General features: G+C 43.4%; 1 protein-coding gene across 2 annotated transcripts in view; it reads right to left on the bottom strand.

The window, feature by feature from the left end:
- LOC132378978 (glutamine--fructose-6-phosphate aminotransferase [isomerizing] 1-like) overlaps positions 1-20,460 on the bottom strand; it is a 110,791-nt gene that overhangs the window by 66,919 nt on the left and 23,412 nt on the right. For both annotated transcript variants that reach the window (XM_059946385.1, XM_059946386.1), the window contains exons 3-4: positions 10,502-10,609; positions 8,502-8,627 (exon numbers count right to left, since the gene is read on the bottom strand). In XM_059946385.1, coding sequence (XP_059802368.1) covers positions 8,502-8,627; positions 10,502-10,609 — 234 coding nt within the window. The remainder of the gene's footprint in view (positions 1-8,501; positions 8,628-10,501; positions 10,610-20,460) is intronic.

Below are 20,460 nucleotides of genomic sequence, written 5' to 3'. Positions count from 1 at the left end.
ATCTGTCCTCCAAGCTCCAGATCCAGCTCAAGGCTAACAAACCTGACTGACTGGTCAAACAAAACTGTTACAGAAACAGCAAGGAAGAATCCTTCTACATCTGTTTGTGGTCAAGAGATGGAGGACCTTCATTGCTGCCCTAAAGCCCAGCGGTGTAACGAGTGGCAAGTATGCATGTATCAAAATTTGGTTTTCAAGTTCCATCCAAATCTCGTAAGGGTTGGAATCAATCATTAAGGTTTAGTCTGCCTAGAAATGCAAGGCAGGCCCAACGCAGCAAAAGGTAGTCCACTTTTGTCAAATATTTACCCCAAATTGTATGCATAATCTCATCTTTGTGGGCATGACTGATAAATATCAAAATACAACAATTCACCCAAAGATAATCACTTAACTAGAATTTTCCCGGATATTTTCATTTGCATATTGCTAAATAGTGTTCACTGGTTTATTTTTTAATTTTAGTAAATATCACAATCCAAAGCACTGGTGGAGATTAGGATCAAAAATGTTCACAGCATGTAATTTTCTTCTAATTTTGCAGATATAATAATGTGCATGATTATGGTGTGGAGTGTTTAAAAAATATCAAACATGTGCTTGAACAGGACTGTATAGTTCAGAGCCACCAATTTTCTACCTCGTCCACCCCTGCCCTCCCATCCACAAGAGGCGGAAGACACCCCAGCAACAGAAAATCAAAGACACAGGGGAGTTGTTGGTAATGTAAACAAGACAAATAGCCCAGAAATTTGTCTCACTTCAAACATTAATATTTTACCATTTATTAGGAACAGTACTTATCTGCATGCCAATGCCTCTCTCTCTGATCATTCATGAACAATGGATCACTGCCCAATAAGTGTCAAGTCTTCTATGATCCACAATTCTCTGGGACCATTCCGGATCTTAACCATGGTGTGAGGAAGTGCTTATTGATTTTCATAACCTAATCACTTGGTATGAATTTTACATCCTGTTGTTCAGGATTTTCTCTGCCTGAGGAAATAGCTTCACTGGTATTACATACTTGCCCCATTTCAACACCTTCAAATTCCAGATTAAAGCCTTGTTCCATAAACCTCCCACTTCCCCCTGAGTCACACTCACTGACTCACGTTACAAATCAACTGTCATTGCAGAGAGAAGGATTTACTTCACAGTCACTGGTCTCCAGGGTGGGAAGAGAGCAGTATCCTGTTGGGAGAAAGCCTGCTCATATCTTTGACAATGTGGAACTTTGCCCACATTATTTTTATGGAAGGAAAATGCCAAAGGCTGCTCAACCCCAAGGCAGAAAACTGTGTGGCTCACAACCCCAGCACCTCAAACATTTCACCACCAAACTCATCTCCCTTTCCATACAGAATGCTTCAGATTACCCCCATCAGAGTGCAAAGTCCATCAGCCTCACCCAACACCTTTCCAGTGACTTTCACCCTATTTGCAAGACAGTACTTGTCACCCTGAGTTTGTGTGCATCTATATTAAACAAGACACTTCCTGCCTGTCCTGCTCTCAAGATTAAGTGAAACCGGGTTGGAAAGGTGGCTGATCACAGAAAATCAAGTTCCATTCAGTCTGCCTTCTAATCATCCTTGTGTGATACAATATTAGTAGATCAACTTCTATAACAATTCACAGCAAATCCAGACACGTTACAAGGAGAATCAGAATCAGGTTTATTATCACTGGTGTATGTTGTGAAATTTGTTAATTTTGAGGCAGCAGTACAATGCAATGCATAATAATGGAGAGAGAAAAGTGAATAGTTAAATTAAATAAATAGTGCAAAATAGAAATAGTGAGGTCGTGTCCATGGGTTCAATGTCCATTCAGAAATCGGATGGCAGAGGGGAAGAAGTTGTTCCTGAATCACTATGTGCGCTCCTTCAGGCTTCTGTATCTCCTTCCTGATGCTGGCAACGAGAAGAGGGCATGTCCCGGCTGATGGGGGTCAATTAATGATGGACACCACCACCTTTTTGAGGCACCCAGTGATAAAGCCACAGGTCTAACCGTGCCCATTACTACCAACACATCATCTCATACGACAAATGCAATGGATATTCGAAATATATGGCATGGCTGCCTCAGGAAGATAAACATCTGCTCAGTCTCATAATTTTCCATAGTTCCATCAGGTTACCCCTCAACTTCTTGACACTCCAGTGGAAACAATCCCAGTTTGCCCAGCCTCTCCTTATAATTAATACTCTCCAGCATCCCAGTGAACCTCTTGTGCAGCCAATCCCCCTCCGTCCTGTAACATGATGACCAGGATTCCAAATGTGGTCTAATCCGGTTCAGTGCCCCAAACAAGGAAGGCAAGAACTCTGTATGCCCTCTTTACCACACTATTGCCTTCCGGTGCTACAGTCTGAGAGCTATAAGTTTGCACCCTAAGACCCTCGGATTAAATGGTTCATTTTGGTGGGGGATTACTCACTGCTGGTATTCCATGTGTTGTTATCATTCCTTCTGCAACACACACAAAATGCCAGAGGAACCCAGCAGCTCAGCCAGCATCTATGGAGAGGAATAAACGGTCAAAGTTTTGGGCCGAGACGATTCATCAGGGCACGTCCCCAAATGTTGATTGTTTACTCCTCTCCATAGATGCTGCCTGACCTGTTGAGTTCCTCCGGCATTTTGTGTGTGTCACTGGGGGATTTCCAGCATCCCTGAATCCTGTTATTAGTCATTCTTTCTTTAGCAGCCACAGGTTCCTAAAAATGCAATGCTGTTGGCAGGCCATTGTATCCACGTAGCAGCAGCAAACCTGTACATGATTTACTGCTTCCAAAAAATAAGTTACGTTTTAAATAAAAATAATGCAATTTGCCGCCTCATTTCTACAGAACTTTATTGTCTGCAAGGTGTTAAGAGATGCCATAAGTTTATAAAAAAAATCAGAGTTTCCTTCTCCAGCAGAAGAGGTCTTCATTGACCAAATTTAACACAGCCATCAATAACATAATACATATGTCATAAATATTTAAAACAACATATTTACTGTGCTCCTGCTAGGCACTCCAGTCACCTTATTTTTAAACAAGCACAGTTCTATTTGCAAGGATAATGTTTGAACAGTGGCAGTGAAGATAAACTGCAAACAAATATTAATGCAGGTGACAGCAAGCAGAAAAGAAGCATGTGCAAACACGAGGAAATCTGCAGATGCTGGAAATTCAAGCAACACACACAAAATGCTGGTGGAACGCAGCAGGCCAGGCAGCATCAATAGGGAGAAGCGATGTCGACGTTTCGGGCTGAGACCCTTCGTCATGTGCGTGTCTCTAACTAGATTGATGGCACTTCAACCTCCACCTGAGGCTGAGCCTCACCACACCGTCTCTAAGTGGCTTTTGATCCTGCTCCCTGTTTTAAGGTGGTTTGCAAGCACAAATATCAAACTGCCGATGCAATTGTGAAGGTGTCTTGTTTTTGACAAACTGCTCTTTGCTGGCTGGCAGTAATTTGCAACCATCTGTACAAAGCACGGGCACTGGGGCTCACCAGCAGGGGGCAGGCTTTTGCAATGTGACTGAGCAGACAAAATGTACACAGATTCTGTAAACCAATATCCTGTCTCAATTTGACACCTGGCTTCCAGTTTCATCTTCTTTTGGGGTAAGAGTTCCAGATTTCTTTGTGTAAATTAGTATTCTTCAAAAACAGTATCAAGAAGCTTTGCCCTCATTTTAAGGTTCAACCCCATGTTCTAGATTTCCCACTACGTATTCTCGTTTAACCACCTTAAACATATTAGTTGACCCCACAACAACCTTCATTACACAAGAGGTTACTGGTGCTGTCTGTGTGGAGTTTGCATGTTTTCCACGTGTCCATGAGTATTCGTCCAGATATTCCAGTTGCCACCCATGTTCCAAAACCTCACATGTGGGCAGGTAGTTGGCTGCTCTAAGTTACCGTTTTTCTGTAGGGGTGGGCAATGTAAAGGGGTGCAGTTAGTGGGAATATGGAGAGAAATAAAATAGGAGTAGCAGGGATACAATGGGATTAGTGTAAATGGGTAGGTGATATGCGGAATAGACTCAGTGGGCCACCTGGCCTGATTACATACTGTACAACACACACACACACACACACACACACACACCAGGGTGGGAAATAACTATTGAAGGTTTGCATTAAAATGCCACACCAGGACCTGTTCCGTCCTCATCCCCTCCCCCCTCCCTGCAGAGATGCTTCTCGACCTACTGGAGAAAATAAAGTGATTGTGTGTTGCTCTAGATTCCAGCCCCCGCTGTCCCTTGTGTCTCCGTATATTTTTGCAAGCTGATTGACATCGATGCAGGCTTTGCTCTCTCCATGGCTCAGCGTCATTCCCAGCCATGCAATGCGTTAGCTGTGTCTCCAGCTTTCGGGGCTCCTCTGGGTCCCAGCTGTCATGGAGACACTGGCTAAAGGGGCCGAGTTACTGCATGTGATGCCAGATGAGGGAAATGGACCCAGGAAACCAGATGTGGGCATTACAAAACTCTCTAGACCAATCAAGCAAATGCTGGACAGGTAGGGGAGGTTTGTACAGTATACAAAATCAATCTGATAAAGCGTTATCAACCCAAAACAACTCTCTCTCCAGGGTATTTTCCATATTTTATTTTTCATTATACTAAATTCCTGCTCCTAGATGATTTTTAAATGTAGCATCCCTAATCAATTACCTCCCCTTCACATCAAGTTGAAAAGATATTTCTTCTAGTGAAGAGGTAGTCTCCCTCTTTGGCAGCTTCCCACACTCCCAGTTCAGGTTCGGTGGGTATAACCCCATTCCTGACTATAAGAACATTAAATACTTGACAAGGTTACCTTTCTCTACATCCATCTCTGTGAATCCCCTAGACTGAGTGGGAGGCAGCTTTGGAATATGCATCACAAACCGACTCCACCTTCATTACAAGGATCTCCTGCTTTCACCTCAGAAACATTGCACCCATCTGCCACAGCCTGTCTGCAACTGAAACCATCGCGATTCTGTGACTTCCAGACTGAACTAAGGTTCTGCTGGTTGAACTCTCCTCTCCCCCCATCCCTGCCATGCTGCTCCCTCTGTAAACTCTGCCATCAATCTCCCATCAAGCCTCGTTCATCCTTCATTTCATGCTCCCCATCAATCAATATCTTACGTATCACATTCTCACCTTAGTGCTCCGACTTCTCCCTGGCCCCCCCGCCACCCATTCCCTAACTTTCTGCATGCCCATTCCACCCCAAGGTTTGCTGTTAACACAATCCCCACTCAGTGCGCACGCACACTGGCAGCTGCTTTGGCAGCCACACAAACCATTCTTTCCCTAAAGAAGCCTCTCCATCTCTCTTTCCAAAAGACCACAAGGCATAGGAGCAGAATTAGGTCATTTGGCCGATTGAGTCTGCTCTGCCATTCAATCATAGCTGATTTATTTTAACCCCACTCTTCTGCCTTCCACATGTAAACTTTGACATGCCTACCGATCAAGAACCAACTTCCACTTTAAATATGCCCAATCACTTGGCCTTCACAGTGTCTGCACAATAATGTCCGCAGATTCACCACCGTACGACTAAAGAAATTCCTCCTCATATCTGTTCTAAAGAGGTATCCACTATAATGAGGCTTTGCCCTCTGGTTTTAGATTATCCCACTATTAGAAACATCTTCTGCACGTCCACTCTATCAAGGCTTTTTAATATTCAATAGGCTTCAATGAAATCCCTCTCCCCACCCCCCCCCATTCTTCTAAACTCCAGTGAGTACAGGCCCAGAGCGATCAAATACTCCTCATACGTTAACTCCTTCATTCTCTGGGAACTTTCCTCCTTTAAGACCATCTTTAAAATCTACACCTTTTCCCAAGCCTTTAGTCACCCATCTAATGACTCCTTAGGTGACTCCGTATCAGAGTCTACAATCAGGTTCTATGCTGCACCCTGGTGCACGTTATGAAACTGCAGGTGTTACACAGAGGCATGTTTTTGCTGCTGTGGCTCTTGTTGGAGGATATGGCTCTTCTTAATCATACCTGACACTGAGCTGGCTGCCGGGCCACATTTGTCACATTAAGTCAAGAGTTTAGTGGATTGTAATCAAGCTCACTTTCTATTTTTCTAAAATAAGAACAACATAATCCCAGCAATGGCTGTTCAAAGACCAAAGATGGAACAATGCCAGGATACAAAAAAAAAATTGATTTCTAAGATGCATCTCATCCCTGGCTCTGGCTGATGGAGCAAGCCCATTTGTTGAGTGTTGTATCTAGAGGACGGCTCCCAGCTCAAATAGCCAAGGGCACAAGGAAACCCTTTAAACATTGTTTCAGGAGCGAACACCTTGGATTCCTCAATTGTGTCTAGGTCAGGGGTTCCCAAACTGCAGTCCATGGCATAAAAAAGGCTGGGAACCCTTGCTCCAGATGAATTTCCCTCTATCACTCATTTCTAAAGATGGCCCCCATGCTATACATCTCCTTCCCCATCTCCAATTGCTCTCTAGGACATACAGAGCATCTGTCACAACCATCCCAGGATAGTCTCCAGGGTGCAAATTTCATTTCCCCTCTGCTCCAACACATATTCCCAAGGACATTCTCCAGGATGTGCACACTTTCAATTTAACTAGCATCTGCCCCCAAGGATGGTCTCAAAGGCATATTCTTTCTCCATCAACCCCTCCTAAACACAGTCCATAGGCTACACACTCCCTGTACAGTGTATTCCCAAGCCTCAGAGTACAAGGACGTCCCTTTAGAACTGAGATGAGGAGGAATTTCTTTAGCCAGAAGGTGGCAAACCTGAGGAATTTAATGCCACAGATGACTGTGGAGGCCAAGTCATTAGGTATATTTAAAGCTGAAGTTGGTCGTCTCTTGACTAGTAAGGGCATCAAAAGTTAAGGGGAGAAGATTGGAGAATCGGGTTGAGAGGGATAATAAATCAACCATGAGGAGCAGATTTGATGGGCCGAATGGCCCAGTTCTGCTCCTATGTATTACTGTCCTATGGTCTTATGTGTTCCAGGGCAAACTCTCCCTCTAGCAACCGTTACCAAAGATGGTCTCTAGCACAAACCTACCCTTCCCCATCTCAAAGACAGTTGCACGCCTTCTGCCACTATCACTAAGGTTAATTCAAAAGCCTGGAGAGATGTCCTTTCACTACACTGTATGCTGTAAAGTTTTAATCAGTCCCTATGGTCAATAAGAGTGTTGCAAGAACGATCAACCTTCCTTTCAAAGGTACAATACATCAGAGACAATAGAACGACACTGGCCATGAGGTATCAAGGCACTTAAAGATCTTCTTAATGTAAATATTTAACATATAAAAGAACCCTCCTAGAGCAGCAGAACTTTGTCGTCATTTGGAGGCTTCAAAGAACTCAATGTCTGGAGTCGGGGCCTTATGCTTTGGCTCTTGGCAGGGTCACCCATGCCAAACAGGTCAAAGGGTAGAGGCCAGGCCAAGAGTGGTCCACCAGTCGTCCAGGTTCAGGGGTTCAGCTCAGGGTTAACAACCCTGATTGGTAAAACAAAACTTACAGAAACAGCAATGAAGAATCCTTCTACATCCGAGTCTCCTGCCAGACTTGCATGACTGATAGTGGTGAAAACTGAGCTACTGACACAAAGAAGAAAGTCCTGAACACTGCCAGACAGAGGACCTTCATTGCTGCCCTAAATGCCTGCAATGTAATGGGTGGTTGAGATTTAAAGAACACTGCGTTATAATACAGCAAAGACCTTAAATATTGAACTATTCAATGTTCCAGTTCAGGAACAGTTATTACTCTACAACCATCAGGTTCTTGATGGTGTGGATAACTTTAATCACCAATACCAACTTTACAGCCTGCAGACTCACTTTCAAGGAGTTTTTACAATCCATGCTCTCAGTCTTATTTTCTATTTGCGCGCAGTTTGGCTTCATTAGTACATTGCTGCTGGTCGGTCTTCGTCAGATTATGTAGTTTTTCATGAATTCTATTCTATTTCTTCTGTAAGTGCTGGCAAGCAAATGAATCTCAAGATACTACATTCAAAGTACATTGATTATCAAAAAATGTATCAATTATATAATCAGCCTGAAACGTCAACAGTGCTTCTTCCTACAGATGCTGCCTGGCCTGCTGCGTTCCACCAGCATTTTGTGTGTGTTGCATAAATTATATAACCTTGAGATTATTCTACTTACAGGCAGCTGCAAAGCAATAACCCTGAAAGAGCCCAATTAAACAAAAAGACCAGCTCCCAATGCACAGAGAAAGAGAATAAAAAACACAAGCCATGCAAACAATAGAAGTAAGCAAATGCAACAGTACTCCGAACCAAAATGAGTCCCTAGGTCCTAATCCGGAGCAGCCCGGAGTAAGTCCAAAGTCTCAGTATTTGGCTCATCGTATTAGTGGGGTGGATTGCTGCAAAGTTCACAGACACGAAACACAGCAGGGTGCAGTAACATCATTTATATGTATGATTGCATTGCAGAACACTTACCACTGTCTTTATCTGACCTCTGTGGATGAGCATTTACAGAACTAGGAACACCATGTGTTGCCCAGCGAATGTGAGCAACAGCAAAATGTGTTTTGTATTCAACATCAAAGTCAATATCTTCTTGTTCTAGAAGAAAATGAGAATATATTTAAGATACAATAGTGTGACAAAACTTGCCAACCCAATTACACCCATTGCCTTACGGATGAAAATATTTATACAAACAAAGTGCTTTAACTTTGGAATTCCTTTCAGAAATAGTCAACATCACCTAAGATGCATATATAAAATGACTTTCATTTCTACAGGACCTTACGCAGACCCTCAAGAAGATATTTAACAGAGTAGATGAGGGGGAATCGTGGGGTATTTATATTTTCAAATGGTCCCACATAGAACTTTTGATGGACAATTATAATGCCCATGGAATTTACAGTTATACATTAGCATGATTTAAAGCTGGTTAACAGATGGAAAAGAGGAATAAATGGGTTCTTCATGAGTTGGTATGTAGTAACTAGTGGGTAATCTCAAAGCTGGGTATCAATAATTTGTCCAAGGGTTCCTAAATGGAACATTTCCAAATTGGCTTCCAACATGAAACTAAGTGGGAACCTGAGTGGTAATGAGAATGTGAAGCTGCTTCTAGAGGAAACTAACTATCAAACCAAGTGTATAATAGCATAGCAGGTGGAGTAGAACATGGCAGTGAATCTGAATCTGATTAATTACCACTGACATTCGTTGTGAAATTTGTTGTTTTGTGGCAGGAGTATAGTGCAAGACATAAAAAGTTAAAATGAACAAATAAAGTGCACAATGGAAATGAGGTTGTGTTGACAGGTTCATGGACCGTTCAGAACTCTGGTGCTGGAGGGGAAGAAGCTACTCCCAGAATGCTGTGTATGAGGTTATTAACTTTAAAGTGGTGAGACTAGGAAATGTTGATATTCAAAGGAACATAGAGGTACACAAGTCATAGAAAACTTTCAGGCAAGTGGAGCTGGCAATTAGGAAAGAAAATGGAAATGCTTGGTCCTACTATAATCACACAGGATCCCAGTGAAGCTACAAGTGATTACTATTTTGGTAACCCAGACAGTTCAGAAATCAGGAAACGTGTTCCCACACACAGCTAAAGGTGTCCACTGCCCCCCAGCAGCTGGCAAACCCATCCCACCGATCTCCCAAATATTTAACTGTATGTATGGGCTGTATATGGGGTAGTAAGGGCACATATTAACCTGGAGTTCTGTGCTCACTTTCCCAAATGACTCTCAGGGGCAACACCCACCTCCATGCTAAGAGAGTGCTACTTTGAAAAATTGAAGAGCTCTGTTATTCTTGTCCACATGTAATATTTCTTGTCTTATTACAGATGTGTGAAATCCTAAACACTGCATACCAACGTTGATAGGTCATTGATGTCAAAGCTGCCAGCTCCAAGCACCAGCGTCCACAATTGTACTCTACACCTGTCTCTAACTTTCAACTGGAAGAGGATGGAAGGCCTTTAACTGGTGAAGTTAAAACCCTCGGAAGCCAGCTGATCAGCTGATGGTGGTAAACTGCAGAAGGCCAGAAGGAAACAAAAAATTTTGCTTGCAGTTTTTGTGGCTTTGCTTGAAAGGTTCCCACACTTCGTTTGCAGGACTTGGGCTGCCATAATTGAAAGCAGGTTTTCACTTTCACAGAAAATTCCCAAGAACTGCTTTGATCTCAGTTTTCTTTTAAATATAAAATGTCAAAATAGTTAGGAAGCAATGGATTAAAAGCAATAAAATTAACTTCCAGGAGAAACAGAGAGAACCTTCGGTGGAGCATAAATACTGGCATAAAATAGCTGACTGAACAGTCAGATTTGGTGTTGCAAACTCTACATCATTCCACCATATTCAATCTTATAAAAGCAAATTTATATGATGTAATCTCAAAAATGTAATGCTGTTTTTAAAAAAGCCTTCCTACATTGCAATAGGTATCTAACAACTTGTACTTACTGTTTATTTCCTCTTCCAGTGACTTTATTTTGCCGTCTGTTTTAATGATACAGATACGCTTCCCTTCGCCTTCACAATCCTTGTTATTTCCTCCATTGATTCCAATACCTTGGAAGAGAATAATTTATAGTCAACAGTATTCCCATTTAGCATAACAAGTCAAAAAATTAACGTAATCTAATATGGTCCACCTCCGGCCATCCCTTCTTGGGATGTTTTAGAGTCAAACAGATTGATTGACAAATGGGAATTGGAGTTGGAAAGTGGGAAATGTCCAGATGTTAGGAATAAAAGGAAGATACAAAGAACAGGGCAATAAGGTGAGGGAGGAAATTGAGAAAGGAGAACCTGTAATGTGGGATTAAGCACATTGAAGTAAAGGCATGGGTTGAAAGTGGACCCTTCCTGCCTTCATGTCTCTAGTCTCCATTTACTGTGTGCCCACACGCATCCACATTCCAGTAACCAGCAAAGGGCAACTTCACCCCGAGTTCCAAGAGCCTCCACAAAAGCTCTTGTATCAATTCAACACAGGTCAGAGTTCAAACTACATGCTTGAGCTTATGACAGGGCGGTGCACTTACCAGAGAGTGAGGGAACCAAACATATTTTCCCCAAGAGCAACAGCTGTGCTCAGAAATGTGCATGTACACCCTCAATGAATGTAACAATAAAATTATTCATCTCAGCTCTGGGAAAATCTAACAGCCTAAGATATTTTGCACTGCATGAAAAGATGCAGATTGGCAGTTATCTTCATGTGTCATTTCCTGGCCACAGAGTCCTTTATAAAGAACTGAGTATTCCTCATGGGAGATACCACCAGGACACTTGGCAGCCAATATATCTCCAAGTGAGGTCCAACAAAGTCAGTGATGATGGATGAGGGAGAAATGGTGGCCAGGCCATAGAAGAAACACCTTCACTCTTTGAGTAAGCCAGTACAGTGGTCACTTGCGGGCAGTTTATTTGGGGGTCTGAGCAATTGCTCAGAGTGAGTGTACAGCAAGCCCTGAGCCCGAAACTGATGCGTCAGTCTAGACAGGATGCTCATACTTCTGGAATGCACAGAACATATGTCAAGGCTGAATGCGTAATTTAAGACGTTTTCCTTCGGGGTTTGGAATAGAATAACACTATTTTATAAGGAAATCTTCTTTCACAGTGCATTTGATCAACTTTCACCAGCAACGATCAGCAGGGCAGCTGTGATTCAGAGCAGGTGTTTTTCTGTACTCTGTGCTACTCATCTCTGGAGGTGAGGGAGAGGAGCAGATGAAAACCAGATCCTCCTCTTACAGCACAAGATCCGGTGGGGAGGAGGGGAGAGAGAACACCTCAGTAATCAGATCTGTGCCACACTAACTCTATTTCAAGCCAGTAGTCAGAGTCAGACTAGGCACTCCAGGTCATTAAAGAAGGTAAATTAGGGGTATCAAACCAGCCCTTATTTTTGATGTTTCCCAGAAACTTGCTTCATTTTTTTTAGGCAAGAGTCACAGTTCTGACTTATTCCATACAGTTTCCAACTATATTTCCACACATCACACTTACCCTCCATCACATTCACAGGCATGTCTAGATTACTCATTACTTCTCTAATCATTGCTCTCATCATAGCCTGATCATATCCATCAGCTCTGACTCACTATCTCATCCTTCACTCCATTCAATGCCCTAACAAAAGACATTTTCCATTCTCTTCAGGCTCCAAAGTTTGTAAGCTTCAAATAACCATTGAATGCAAGCACTTTTATCAGACCTTTCTACTGACCCCAATTCTCGCGTGAGATTTACTCCTTGCCTATTTCTTTTTGATTATTCCCTCCTTGATCCTGGACAATCAGCCCTCTGTGGAACTTTATCTTCATCCCTTATGTCTGTATCTGAATCAATTCCTGGGCTGCATTCCTCATTAGCCACCTTTGTCTCGGCTCCTATTTAGTTGGTGAGAAGTTCTCACCAAGGACTAGACCCTTTCTCCAGTCTTCAGCATTCCTGATCCACATGGGCCTGGTCACTTAATCTCTTTAGACCTGTTCCTCCAATGAAATGCCAGTCACATTGTTCCCTACCCTTCCCTTATCCTGCCACCAAGATTTTCCATCTGTATGACACCAGTAAACAACTGCTGGAGACGCAACACTAGCACCTCCAGCAGTTGTCTTGTGGTGTCAGACAGTGTCTTTTTACTGCTTCCCTTCCCTCCTTCCAGGGGACGGAGCTAAAGATGGCACCAGGGGGCAACTTCCCCCAGCTCATCAGCGGAGCAGTTTAAATTCATCTTCTTTCTAATTACTCTTCTTCCCTTTTCAAGGCAGCTGGGGTCCTGTTGGAGTGCATGATCTACAGCTGCAATCAAACTGCGGTGTGTTCCCCTTCCTGGAACTCGCTGAGCGAGCGCGTTTTCAAAATCTTCAGGAGCGGCCTGGAAGACGGGTGCCTATGGGACATGGCCTTGCGCGGACCTCTCACCGTGGAAGGAGTGACGTCTCTCTCTCTCTCCCTTGTTAGTGCGAAAGAAAGCCTTTAGGATGTCAAACTGTTGGGATGAACAGTGGTTTTTGAAGGAATGTACACCGTGTACTCCTATGGGGCTTTGCTGTTGCTTGCATGGTGGGATGCGTTCCACTAGAATGTGGGGGGATGGAGGAGTGTGGAGGGTTGATGCTGTTAGCGCGTGGGAGAGGGGCAAGGGGCTTTAGGGTTCTTACTTAGTTTTCTGTCATTCATTCTTTGGAGTTTTCCTGTTTTGAGGATGTCTACAGGGAGGAAGAATTTCAGGCTTTATACTGTATACATTCTCTGATAATAAATGAAACCATTGCAATGTTTCTCTCGCTCTTCTTCCAGTGTAGTGAGTGCTCCAGCTACTTGTCACTTTCAGTTCATTATTCTACTTCCTCGCTGCCGTCTGGGATATACACCACTCCAATGAAGTATGGTGCCAGCTCACAGAACGGGACACAAACTAATCACATCAGATAACCAGCTAGTCCAATCTTATATTTCAGTTCCAGCAATAATTCTCAACTTCTCACCCTTTCTGAGAACTTCAGGTTTAATTCCAATTCCTGTGAATTCTACGTGGCATCTTGTGTGATTCACTCACATATACCCCAGCCCTTTTTTCAGCTGACACCATCACCACCCATTCACTCATTTCCCCTGTCATTGAACTCTTGTTACTAACCCTCAGCTAATTGCCAATTCTCACCCATTGGGAAAGAGTAATGGTAAATAAGTTCAGGAACTGCGAACTTAGTTGCTTTGTCCGTGCAAAGCCCTTCACCACTGTTGGGTTTAGTCAGCTTGTCCAGCCAAAGCAATAAAATAAAGACCATCATAAGGCAAACAACGTATAACAGTAGAGTAGCGGGTTAGCATGATGCTAGTACAACTCGGAGCATCCCAAAATTTGAAGTTCAATTCCGGCACTGTTCTTTGGGGAGTCTGTATACGGGTTTTCCCCGGGTGCTCTGGTTTCCTCCCACAGTCCAAAGACGTACCTGGTATATAATTGATCATTGTAAATTGCCCTGCAATTGAGTTAGAGTTAATCGGGGCAGGGCTTGAAGGACCGGAAGGGCCTACTCCGTGTTATATTGCTAAATAAATCCGCATGAATTTGGATGACAATGTTGTCAGTATACTTAGTAAGTTAGCAGACAACAGCAAAATTCAGGATGTAGTAGACAGTGAAGGAAGTTATCTAAGATTACAACTGGTAACTGGGGAAGTGGGCAAGGAACGGCAGCTGGAATTTAATGTGGTCAAGTGTGAGGTGTTATATTTTGCTAAATTAAACCAGGGTAGGATGTACAAAGTACATGCTAGGGTCCTGAAGAGTACTGTAAATCAGAGATACCAAGGGCTACTGCACTTTGTTCCCTGAAAGTGGTGACACAAGTAGAGAGGTTAGCAAAGGCGGCACTTGGCATTGCCCAGGCCACTGGGTCGAAGAGCTCCGATGTCAGGTTGCAACTGTACAAGCTGTTGGTCAGATCATACTTGGAGTATTTTATGTAGTTCTGGTCACCCAACTAAAGAAAAACGTCATTAAGCTGGCAAGGGGGCAGAAAAGATTCATAAAGATGTTATTGGGACTGGAGGGCTTGGGTTATAAGTAGAGGCGGGGACTATTTTTCTCTGGAACTCAGGAAACGGTGTGGTGATCTTATAGAGGTATATAAAACTTTGAATCTTTAGAGTCATGGGGGGGATGTAGATAAGGTGGGTGGTCACGGTCTTTTTCCCAGGATAGAGGAGTCTAAAATTGGAGTAGGGATAGTAGATTTAAAGTGAGAGGGTAAGATTTAAAAGGGACCTGAGGGGAACCTAGATCTTTGGATTGTGGGGAGAAACCACAGCAACCAGAGGAAATATACATATCAGAGGGACAACATACAAACGCTTTACAGGCATCGGAGGGAATTGAACTGGGTTTGCCTGTACAGTAAAGCACTTTGTGCCGCCCCTGTTCATCAGTGAAGTGTGAGAGCAATCATTTGCAGTTCACTCTATAAAATTTGCCAAATTTGTCTGGGCTGTTTCTGTAGAGGGTCACTCTGCAGACCTAGATGTGATTTCAATACAAAGGAATGACATCACTGTGGAAAAAAATAACTGCAGATGCTGGAAATCTAAAATAAAAACAGAAAACACTGTAAATACCAATGCTGAAAATCCAAAACAGCGCACACAAAATGCTGGAGGAATTCAGCAGGTCAGGCTGTGAAAATGAATAAACAGTTGATGTTTCAGGCTGAGACAAATCAACAGGACTGGAAAGGAAGGGAAAGATGCCAGAATAAAAAGGTGGGTGAGGAGGGAAGGAGGACAAGCTAGAAGGTGATAGGTGAGGCCAGGTGGGTGGGAGCACCAGAAGGCTGACTACTGTATCGGGTGCTCCCAATGCGGCCTCCTCTACAACGGTGAGACCCAACATAAACTGGGGAGGCCACTTTGTCGAGCAGCTCCGTGCCCAAAGGTGGAATTTCATGATGGCCAACCATTTCAATTCCTATCCTCATTCCCATTCCGACATGTCGGTCCACAGCCTCCTCTTCTGCCACTATGAGGCCACTCTCAGGGTGGAGGAGCAACACCTCATATTCCCTCTGAGTAGCCTCCAATCTGATGACATGAACATTGATTTCTCCTTACAGTAAATACTTTTTCCCACCCCCTTCGCCTCTTCTTCTATTTCCCACTCCAGCCTCTTACGTCTTCTCCTCGCCTGCCTATCACTTCCCTCTGGTGCCCCTCCTTATTTGCTTTCTCCCATGATCCACTCTACTCTGCTATTAGATTTCTTCTCCAACCCTTTACCCTTCCCACCTACCTGGCTTCACCCATCACCTTCTTGCTAGCCTCCTTCCCCTCACCCCACCTTTTTAATCTGGTTCTTTCCACCCCTGATGAAGGATCTCAACCAGACATACCAACTGTTTATTTATTTCCATAGACGCTGCCTGACCTGCTGAGTCACTCCAGCACTTTGCATGTGTTGTCTGTTCCATGCAATGAAGGTAGATGCTTAAAAGAACAACAGTGATATCAGTGCTTCAGCACTGCTTTATCTACTCTGAAAGTATGCTAATAATTTCTTGATAGAGTACTCTGTTGATTCAAAAACCAGTTCTGTCTGAGGGAACCCGTTCCACAGGTGTAGGTGTGCCTTAGCAAAGTAATCAAGGATGTAATGCTTCGGAGCGTAAAGTACATATATGTCACCATAAACTACCCTGACATTTGTTTTCTTGTGGGCATTCACCACAAATACAAAGAAATGCAATGGAATCAGTGAAAAACTGCACGTAGCAAGGGCGGACAAAAACTAATGTGCAAAAGACAGTAAGTTGTAAATAAATAAAAAATATGGAGGACATGAGTTGCAGAGACCTTGAAAGTGAGCCTGTAGGTTGTGGAATTAGTTCATACGTACAAACACGCCGGATGAACTCAGCAGGTCGGGCAGCATCTGTTGAAAGAAGCAGTCAACGTTTCGGGCCGAGACCCTTCGTCAGGACTAAAGAAGGAGGGTCAGGGGCCCCATAAAGAAGGTGGGGGGGAGGGTGGAAAACCAATCAGAGGAAAGATCAAGGGGTGGGGGAGGGGAAGCAGGGAGGGGATAGGCAGGAGAGGAAAAGAAGGAATGTAAGGGGAAAGCACTATGGGTAGTAGAAGAAGGCAGAATCATAGAGAGGCGATAGGCAGCTGGAAGAGGAGGCAGAGTGAAAGTGAGATGGGGGAAGGGAGAGGGAGGGAATTACCGGAAGTTGGAGAATTCGATGTTCATACCAAGGGGCTGGAGACTACCCAGACGGTATATGAGGTGTTGTTCCTCCAACCTGAGTTTGGTCTCATCATGGCAGTTCATTGTTGGGGTGAGTGAAATTATACTCTATAGTTAAAGTGCCTGCTGGTTCAGAGATAATAACTGTTCTTGAGCCTGGTAGCGTGGGACCCGTTTAGCATGTACCCAAGAGTTACATTTTCAAATAACCTTAACGCTTTCCCCTAACCACCATTCCCTGCAGCCCCTCACCCCCAGTCCAATGTTGGCTACTTTGCTGAGCAAAACACAATATGCTGTATGAACTGGCAGCATCCATGGAGGGAAGTGGACAGTCAACGTTATGGGTCGGCACCCTTCATCTTGGACTTGTGGCTTTGTCCTACTCCAGAATTTGAGTCAAGACCTGGACTGACATGTTAGTGATTCCATGTGTCCTGACCATTACCCTTCATTTCACTCCCTTTTGGCAAGATCTACACCTCAGGACTACTGAACAATGATCCTCCCCCATTAAAAGATATCTACCACTTGCCCTTGATATACAATGGCATTTCCATCCCCAAGACTCACTGACCAGAAACTCATAAGGACCAGCACCATAAATATTGTAGCTACAACAGCAGGTCCAAAAGTGGATATCCTGCAGCGAATTATTCAACTCCTGACACCTCAAAGTGTCTACAAAGCAGAAGTCTGAAGAATAAAGAACTCCCAAGAAACTTGGCATCTAATTCACGTGAGCCTGTCCCATTGTGGCAGCTGCTCAGCTACCGCAAGAGGAGTCATAGAAAAATATAGCACAGAGACTGGCCCTTCGGCCCATCTATGCAGCCATCAAAAGAGCCCACTCCCATCAACCTGCACCAGGACCATAGCTCTCCATACCCCTACCATCCATCTATCTATCCAAACTTCCCTTTAACGTTGAAATCGAGCCAGCATGCACCATTTGCACTGGCAGTTCACTCCACACTCACGACCCTCTGAGCAAAGACCTTTCTCTTCATGTTCTCCTTAAACTTTTCACATTTCACCTTTAACCCTGATCTCCAGTTGCAGACCCACCCAAACTCAGTGGAAAAAGCCTTCTTGCATTTACCCTATCTATACCCTTCAATTTTGTATACCTCTATCAAGTCTCCTCTCAATCTTCTATGTTCCAAGCAATAACCTATTCAGGTTTTCCATGTAACTCTGGTCCTCCAGACCCCGCAACATCCTTGAAAAATTTCTTTGCATTTTTTCAACCTTATTTACATCTTTCCTGTAGGTAGGTGACCAAAACTGCACAGAATACTCCACATCAGGCCTCACCAAAGTCTTATATAACTTCAGCATAACATACCAACTTCTGTATTCAGTATTCTGTATTTGATTTATGTAGGCCAATGTGCCAAAAGCTTTCTTCATGACCCTATTAACCTGTGAGCCACTTTTGTTGAATTATGGCCTGATATTCCCAGCTCCATTTGTTCTACTATACTCCTTGTTGCCCTACCACTTACTGTGTAAGACCTACCCTGGTTGATCTTCCTGACGTGCAACATCTCTTGCTTGTCTACATTAAATTCCATCTGCCATTTTTTAGCCCATTTTTTCAGCTGGTCCAGATCCCTCTCCAAGCCATGATAGCCTTCCTCACAGCCCACTAGGCCCCCAATCTTGGTGTCATCCACAAATTTGCTAGTTCATTTAATCACATTATCATCCAAATCTTTGGCCTATAATTTCTTGCTTTATTTTTTCCAAGCCTTTCTTAAAAAGAGGAACAGCATTGGCTATCCTTCAATCCTCCAGCACCTCACCTGTCACTAAGGATGCTAGAGCCCTGGCGATTTCTACACTTGCTTTCCACAGGGTCCGAGGGGACACCTTGTCAGGCCGAGGATTTATCCACCCAAGACAGCAAACATCCCCTCCTCTATAATCTGTATAGAGTACATGAAGTAGATGCCATTTTGCCTCACTTCTACAGACTGTGTCAGTCTCCCAAGTAAATGCATTTAAGATCTCCCCCATCTCTTTTGGCTCCAGAGCACCATTTTTGTCCCTTACAATCCTTTTATTGCCAGCATATCTCTAGAATCCCTCAAGATACTTCTGCACCTTTTCAGCTAAGGCAACCTCATGCCTTTTTTTTTAGCTCTCCTGATCACTTTCTTCAGTGTTCTCTTGCCTTTCTTATGCTCCATAAGCACCTAGCTGCCTATGCCTGCAATGCACCTCCCTTTTATTCTTAACCAGGGACTCTGTATCCCTTGAAAACCAAAGTTCTCTACACCTGTTATCTTTACCTTTTATTCTTACAGACACATATACGCTTTGTACTCTCAAAATTTCCACTTTGGAAGGCCTCCCACTTACAACGAACACAATCCACACTTGCCAGATCAAAATTGGCCTTTCTCCAATTTAGAATCTCAACCTGCAGACCAGACGCAGCTTTTTGCATATTTACTCTGAAACTAATGGCATTGTGATCACTAGATGAAAAGTGTTGAGTCACCAGATGAAAACCTCTCTCACCTGCCGTCTCATTCCCTAGTAAGATAAAACTTTACTTATCCCGAAGGAAATTATTGTTGCAAGGTTGCTCAGTCAGAAACACTTTAAAATACAAAATGTAAGCATTGAGGAAGAAAAAAATACAAAATGTGCATTAAAAAGTAACAGTGCAAAATACAGATGTGCATTGAAACTATATACTTAAGGAAGAGGAGGTGTAGAGTCATACAGCCACAGGGAGAAAGGATCATTCAGTGGTTCACCTCGGTGGAATCAGCCTATTACTAAAGGTATAAAATAGCATAGCAAGTATCGCACCCTCTCATGGGACTTCCATGTACTGATTGAGGAAACTTTGCTGAACACATTTGACAAACACTACCCCATCTAGTCCTTTTACAGTGTGGGAGTCACAGTTGATATGTGGAAAGTTAAAATCACCTAGTAAAGGATCATATATGTCTTACAACAGTCTGTGATCTCTCTACAAATTTATTCCTCTAATTCCCTCAGACTGTCGGGCGGTCTGTAATATGGCTCCATTAATGTGATCCTACCGTTCTCACTACTCAGTTCCACCCATAATGCCTCACTAGGTGAACCCTCCAGTCTGTCCTGACTGAACACTGCCAAGACATTTTCCTTCACTAGTAACACCATCTCTCTTCCTTTAATCTCTCCCCCTCTGTCATGGCGAAAACAACAGAACCCTGGAAAAGTGAGTTGCGAGTCCCGGAGGAAGAGGATTAACTTTATGCCGTATATATTTACATATATTCGGAAATTGCCGTGGTGTGCTGCTTCTAAATGCAACAGAAAGTGACAACATTCAGCAACTATACAAATAAAATATATATGTCAGTACAGATATAGAACAAAATGTGCACAAATACACAAATACCAGCATGTACATACACTGTAACTGGCAATATAAACAGTGGTTTAAAGTGTTTAAACTGCAGTGCAGTAATTGAGGTAACAGGTAGGGGGGATTGGGGGGGGGTAATTAAAAATGTTGATCAGACTATCTCCCTGGGGTAAGAAACTTTTAAGATGGTATGAAGGTTTTGTTTTAATAGCACTACAGCATTTCCCAGAAGGAAAAGGCAGTTTGCTGGGTGGGTCATGTCCACATGATTTTTTTCTTGCCCAC

The sequence above is a fragment of the Hypanus sabinus genome, chromosome 21, assembly GCF_030144855.1.
Source record: "Hypanus sabinus isolate sHypSab1 chromosome 21, sHypSab1.hap1, whole genome shotgun sequence".
NCBI lineage: Eukaryota > Metazoa > Chordata > Chondrichthyes > Myliobatiformes > Dasyatidae > Hypanus > Hypanus sabinus.
Note: the sequence above shows the minus strand (reverse complement) of the source record. Positions and strands in the feature narration are given on the sequence as shown.